General features: G+C 41.8%; 1 protein-coding gene across 1 annotated transcript; it reads right to left on the bottom strand.

The window, feature by feature from the left end:
• Window positions 1-4,065: 4,065 nt before the first annotated feature.
• LOC135499416 (small ribosomal subunit protein eS26-like) lies at window positions 4,066-5,621 on the bottom strand. Its single transcript, XM_064790160.1, has 4 exons — window positions 5,601-5,621; window positions 4,815-5,052; window positions 4,415-4,551; window positions 4,066-4,218 (listed from the first exon to the last, which is right to left on the bottom strand). Exons 1-4 carry the CDS (start codon window positions 5,619-5,621, stop codon window positions 4,126-4,128), a joined length of 489 nt encoding a protein of 162 aa, XP_064646230.1. The 3' UTR covers window positions 4,066-4,125.
• Between the last annotated feature and the right edge of the window lie 1,552 nt (window positions 5,622-7,173).

Genomic DNA, 7,173 nt, shown 5'->3' with positions numbered 1-7,173 from the left:
CTCGACGTGCACATCCTCTCGACGTGCACATCGAGGGTCAACCCTTTCATGATTAACATATATGGTTTGAGTGACAATGAACCGGTCATGTGGATCTTTGGTAGCAGCGGAAACTGAAGGGAAGAAGGAACTGAAGAAGTACCCCCTTTCAAAACATTCTTTTCTCTCACAATGAAGACTGAGCTATTTATTTATGGCCTTTTCCTCCTATGCAAATATTTCTTGAGTGAAATACCGTGTAGAAGCTTTTTCACCAGTACGTACCAGGCCATGGCGCGTAACATATAGGCCTTTACTCATGATGGAACATGAAGACAACTCAAGTGAAATCAAACCAAATGGACATGATGCTATGACCATTAGATAACTTGGAGTCACCATTTTCTTCCAAATTTATGTTGAATGGCATCAAAAAAATATGTAGTACATATGATCCAGTATGTGGACTTGGCTAGTCAGGACTCATCCTCATGTGTGCATGCAGGGCCGAACATTACACCTCTAATTTCCTCAGGATGTTACAGTGAGAAGGGGCCAGGCCGCGAATTTTTTTTCTCCTGGGCCCGGTTGTTCAAAAGAAGAAATACATTTTTAAAGATAACTTAACGTTAAAATTCCTGACTTGGCGTTAAGATAACGTCAAGTTTTATTTTGAGTTGTTCAAACAATATTAGCCTAACATTGGCGTTATCTTTAACGTTAGATTTAACTTAACTAAAACCCTAAGTTAAATCTAACGTTATCTTTAACTTGATGACCTATACCTACCAGGGCAACTAACATCAGTGAACCAAGATGCAATATTTACTAACATTAGCGTTAGTTTACCCTAACGTTGTTTTGAACAACCCAAATTTAACGCCAAGTTAAGGAATTTAACATTGATATTTAACTTAACATCAATGAAATTTAACTTCTTTTGAACAACCTGGCCCTGAACCTTTGGGGCACTATAGTGTACATTTGTACAGGGACTTTCAGGCAATCAGATTTCGACAAATACATGACGTCACACGTCTTAGAAACTTTAGGGCAGTTGGTAGAGCGCTCTCCAGAAATGGCAGAATACGATGTTCGATCCAAAGGTCGCGAGTTCGAATCCGGTTGTGGACAAAATTTTTCTTTTTCTTTTTTTCTTAATATTTTATTTTTATAATGCGCTTCTTTTCCCTTGTTATTTAGATTTTAGATATTTGAGTTATGCTGCCTGCAACATACCTACAGAAAGGACAATAACAATAGCCCATCTCCAAGATCCAATGGATAGTCCTTCAGATATCATATTGAGTATGAATATACAATGAGACTTGTCTCATGTAAATGGTCTTCCTCTGGTATGAATATGTTTCTCTGCAATGAGACTTGTCCGCTACTGCCTCATGTGTATGGTCTTCCTCCAGTATATTTTGAAACTGTATGCTTCAAATTTGAGAAACAAGCACAAAACAATACAAGCAAAGATTTTCAGGATTTGTATGATTTATTGCAACAGTGAACACACCAGAAATATACTACATTACTTGACTTGACTTGATTTGACTTGATGTTTTAGAGTTGGGGCCTTTCTAGGCCATACCCTCTCGAAGATACATTTATTGCTAATACTTTTATTTCATCACCAGGAATAGCATCAGGCATGTCACAAGAAAGAACAGCTGGAAATCTGAGAACAGCGTTAATTGAAGTATCATTTTACAGAAATATCTATTGATATAATGGCAAGTTCTTCTAAGCGGTTTCATGATGACGCCCCGATGACGACACAGACTTATCGGATTCTGATTGGCTAAGAACCTGTGTACAAATGTACACTGTACTGCCCGAAATTTTCTGCTTTTACACCGGAGTCTTTCCCCCGACTCCCCTGAAGTATCGGCGATCTGTGACCTGATCATCCTGATAAGGTTGATGTGATTGTGATGTGACTGGGCACTGCCACCTCGTCATTCTGAAGACTGGCACTCATCATTCTCGCTTTCACACCTCATGGGCCGAGGGGTCAGTCACCTCTGAAATCATGAGACAGATCAAGTTAATGGTCAAATTCAGGAACTTATGTAAAGATCAAGATTTCCTTCCAATAAATTTTCAGCAAGACTTGCCTTTCACTTGGACGTGCCATAGTTACATCCTAACGGCCAATTTACGCCATTTGACCTCTGTGACCTTGAAAAGTAGGTCAAATCAAAACCCGTATGATGTGATGTATCCTTGCTAGGAGTACCTACCATAAAAATCTTATTGAAAACGGATCATTAATAACAGACATATCACACTTTTTATGTTTTCAGTTTTGGCCCCCTGGTGGCCAAGTCATGAACCAGACCGGACCGACATTCAGTGCCAGAGTACCTCTGACCTAGGGGGTCATGTGTACAAAGTTTTAAGCTCATAGCACTAGCGGTTAAGAAACGTGCCACAGAATACGACGACGACGACAGACGACGACGGACGACGGACGCCGGGCTATCATATACAATATGTACATGCTTCCCGAAATTGGTGGCTTGCATTTGAACTAACTTTTTCCCCCTTGTCCGTCATTAAAGGCATTCAAGTGTGTTGGTCAACCATGACTATCTCCTTTGTCCCTCCACCATAAGGCCTAGTTTCCCCTTATGACATCACTATTTCGGACACTCAGCGCCCCATTTCTGGAAAGGTGTATAGACTCCCCTAGCGGTGAGCCAATGAGTGATCCAATCTTGCCAGCTTTATTATAAAAGCTTCAGCCGTCATTGGATTGCCCCACCTGGAAAAAATTGGCATGTGGGTATGTGGGTAAGTGGTATGTGGTATTGGGTTTTAGATACTGCCTTAACCAGCAACAGGTTGTGAGAGACAGGGGCCGACGTCATGAAAGACATGGGCCCAAGTACGTCATACAAGACGGAAGACTGTTTCGCCCCTCACACCCATTCTGAACCATCAGAGTTAATCGGTCCGTTGGTGTAACGGAGTCCGGGTCGGCGGAGGGGCTCCAAGGCTTGAGGGTCAAGATGCTCACACCAGCCGCCGGCTGTGAAGACCGGAGACTTCTCGTTTACCACAGCCAACAAGTTCTATAACTCCCCACCAGGGGAATGACACAAGCCGCAAGCGAATTTTTTTTCCTGAACCTTCCGGGCAGTACATTGTACATTTGTACAGGGGCTTTCAGCCAATCAGATTTCGACAAATACATGACGTCAGACGTCTTAGAAACATAGAGCAGTTGGTAGAGCGCTCGTCAGAAATGGCAGAATACGATGTTCGATCCAAAGGTCGCGAGTTCGAATCCGGTTGTGGACAACATTTTTCTTTTTCTTTTTTACTTCATATTTTATTTTTATAATGCGTTTCTTTTCCCTTGTTATTTAGATTTTAGATATTCGAGTTATGCTGCCTGCAACATAGGCCTACCTACAGAAAGGACAATATCACAATAGCCCATCTCCAAGATCCAAGGGATAGTCCTTTAGATATCATATGGAGTATGAATATACATGCATAGGTATAGGACATAGTCAATTGAGACAGTACCCATACTGTTGCTGGGTGGTTGCAATACCGCAATATAGCACTGAAGCTTGTCTTCAGGATGGATTGTTCCCACAGTTCACCATCCCCCAGAGCAAACGCTGATCTGTCTCCAGGACAGGTTTTTTCCTGCCAATAAGCCATCACCTCGAGCCAACACTGATCTGTCCTCAAGGGGGTTGCTCCATAGAGTATCGTCGCAATACGCTATATGGCACAAGTTTTGGTCGTGCATCAGGACAACACAGAATCACAAGTCTGCCTCTAAAGCGCCCCACATATGGGATATTTTTGATGCAGTAACTTGTAATATCAGAGGAGACAAGAATCCGCTTTGGGGGTCATTGCAAGTGCCTGCAATGCGAGTAGTTCGTAGCTGTAACCTGTGGTAAATATATCCAACAGGTTAGATACTACTATCGCTGCGAGAAGTGAGTTACAGACGATTGGTTTGAATGTGGAGTTTTCAAGCAACCAGGCCCAGATATCAGACTGCCAGACAAGGATGGCGCAAGGTTCAGATTGAAAAAGACCTCAACAACTCAATTAAATTTCTTTCATTTGTTTATTTTTATACATTATTTAACATACAAACTTCATTTTATTTTAGTTTGGCTTTGGTGGGCCACCTGGACCACCCTGACCGCCTTGCTGACCACCCTGTCCACCACCTCCTGGACGATTTCCCTGGGAGTCGGGCTGAAATGAGATGAAGGACGACGCATGAGAACATTATTGGGCAATAAGCCATAGCATTATTAACTTTATTGGGCAATTAGCCATAGTTATTGCAGACAACAATGTCTGAAAAGTCATAGAAATTTCATTGTGTGTTGTGCCCAACTGGAAGGAGCTTGCAGTGACAAATGGATGCTCAGTGCAATGCCAAACTTACCCTCATTCCTGGCCTGAACCTTGGGGGTGGGGTCCTGTCCTTGCGCGCAATCCTTGACCTGTTCCTTACGACCTTGGAGTGGATGGCACACGACACGCAGTAGTGAAGTTTGCAGTACAACTTAGGCAGAGCATAGACTGGAAGGAAATCAGAAATTTGTGAGGTCCAACCAAATTTGTTAGTACTTCAGACAACACCTTTTTTGCACTGATCAAAGGAAAGGCATTGGTACTAGTATATCCGACACCTGTAATTTTCAACGATTTGTTGAAAATTTACTTTCTGGCCAATGAAAGAGAACAAAGCAGAGGTTTCAATCAATCAAGCAGCAAAATTTCAAGAGTTGAACCCACAACCTCTCAATCACAAGGACGCTGCTCAACCCAAATAAGACATGTACCTTCGTAAACACTAGCATCAGCAATATCTCGGACCGCTGCGGCTTCGACAATGTTCCTGATGACAAACTTCTTGATCGCCTTGTCCTTGGGGACGCAACGAGCACAGTTTGTGCATCTCACAGGCTTGACGTGTCCACGTCCCTTTTTGCTACGACCGTTGTTGCGCCTTTTCAACGTCTGTAAAAAAGAGAGACAAACATTTGTTGTAGAACAGGTAGGCGGTAGTTTATGACTTGCCTATCAGTATCACACCAGACAAGTAAGGCCAGGGGAGTTGATCCAGGGTAGAGCTGATCGGCATTTTGGTCGGCCTGCGAGTTGACATAGCCTTCATTGTCTTGTAACGATGTCGGGTCGATCATGAATCAATGAAAAAATGCAAAGCAACACCCCTCCATCCAACACTGGCAACAGGACTAAAGGCGCAAGACAGTTTCTTTTGCAGATGAATCTCCCCCCCTCAAGTAGGCTATACATGTTAGCGAGTAGAATGAGCCTACACGCAAATCTGCACATTATAGCAAGGGCAACAATGTACACACCACACCGAAATGCACTACAGGAAATGCACGCCAAGCACGCACGCATGCAGTGCGGGCCACCGATTCGGAATATCAGCTCATTTTTTGACTCAAATTACGACTTCCACAGGTGTTCAGGACAACTAACATGTTACTGAGGCTTTAGCTTAGTTATTTATTTCATGTAGACCACCGATAAAATCTATCAAAAGGTATTTGCATTTGAATAATTGGTGAATTTTTCAATATATCTGTGGAATCCACGTGAGAAAATTCACTCACCATCTTGACAGAACCAGAAAGAGGCTGAATATTGCTGCGCAGGTTGGGGACTCATTTCTTTGATAAATACATCATAAAGCAGCTTTTTAGCAATAAATGTATAAAATTGCTCAGAAGAAACCTGTCTCATCCTTTTGAGATGAAAAAAACACCTAATAAATGAGTAATCTGCTATGAAGCAAGATCTATTTCGCCGGGTAGTAACACAATGGAAAAAGGTGTAAGCTGGTAGTTCATAGTTCTTAGTTCAGATGGCAGCACTTACTAAACAACATTTTCTTGCAATGATCAATGTGTGGTGTAACAGCGTATTGTATGGCAAGCCGTTTGCTTCAAAAAGTCGAAATGATTTATTTTCTAGTCGAAATGATTTTTTTCTAGTCAAGATATTTTTTTTCAAGTCAAGAAAAAAAATTTGAAATTAAATTTTTTTTTCAAGTCGAGATATTTATTTTTCTTCTCATTTAAAAGTTGAATCAATTAATAAAAATTTCACTGCGAGAAAAAAATGATTATAAAAATAAAAATAGTGTTTGTAAAATATAATAATGATACATAATAAATACCGAAATAGTGTCGAAAGTAAAAATTTCATACTCGAGTAAAAATTTCATACTCGAGAAAATAATCAGTCGAGCGCTACAAAAATAAAGTCGAACATTATGACGTCATCAGTTTTTGTGTACATTGCGCGCGCCGTTCCAATTCAACACCTGGCCAGCCGCGATCAGGCCCGTGTGTCGTGTTATTCTGCAAACCCTCTATCGCGTGCAATACCTGATCGTTAGTGCCTTGCGTTAGTGCTGTGCATATGCACCAAGACCTCCGCAAAATCTTCTGCCAAAACGGAACCGGCACCGAAGTGATCGCATGCACGTATATACAGCGCACTCAGAATTCCTAGAATGTCATCTAGTAGCCTGGAACAGTTCTCTAGTTTGTTTTGATCTAATGATTGTCTGGCCCTTTCAGATCGCCGGACCATAGCGGGACACTGACGCAGACACTCGGCAATGTCAACAACATCGCCTCCCGCCATCTTGCATACTGTATAGGCTGGTCCCCTGCTATGTATATATGGGTCTCACTAGCCAGTGGTGATCAGGTCAACATTGGTCCCCCTTAAAAAAAAAGTTCTTCAATCTCAGGCGATTACCATGGATACAGATAAGCCTATCATATCGCTATTGCTGCATGTTCAAATGTCGGTGTCCTGGGTATTTTGTGAAGAGGTAGCTCTGACGATTATTTGAGGAAAATATCAGCTTCTTCTGTGCACGTCCGCAGTGACCAGGCCTCGCATGCTTTTTATAGCTCAATCGGATGTTGACATGAACTGGTTCCTGTCAGAGTGCACATGTTCTCAAGGTGAGACTTCGCGGTCAAAATGCTCAAAGAAAAGCCGCAACGACACCCTATTTTTGTATCAAAATTTGAAATTGTTATTATTTGGCTTTCTCAAGGTGATAAGTAGAAGTTTATAAAAATATTATTTCACCATCCATGTTAATCGTCAAGTTATAAGGCGGCAAGGTGAAATTTTCAAAATTTTCAT

This window comes from Lineus longissimus, chromosome 15, assembly GCF_910592395.1.
Source record: "Lineus longissimus chromosome 15, tnLinLong1.2, whole genome shotgun sequence".
NCBI lineage: Eukaryota > Metazoa > Nemertea > Pilidiophora > Heteronemertea > Lineidae > Lineus > Lineus longissimus.
The sequence above is the reverse complement of the archived record's forward strand: the minus strand, read 5'-3'. Positions and strand labels throughout refer to the sequence as shown.

Bases quoted from the DNA above. Each gene is read 5' to 3' on its own strand.
- LOC135499416 (XM_064790160.1), bottom strand. From the start codon at position 5,621: ATGGTGAGTGAATTTTCTCAC. The intron at 5,053-5,600 runs GTGGATTCCACA...TGATACTGATAG, and splicing joins TGGTGAGTGAATTTTCTCAC to GCAAGTCATAAACTACCGCC. The intron at 4,219-4,414 runs GTAAGTTTGGCA...ATCTCATTTCAG, and splicing joins GGTTCAGGCCAGGAATGAGG to CCCGACTCCCAGGGAAATCG.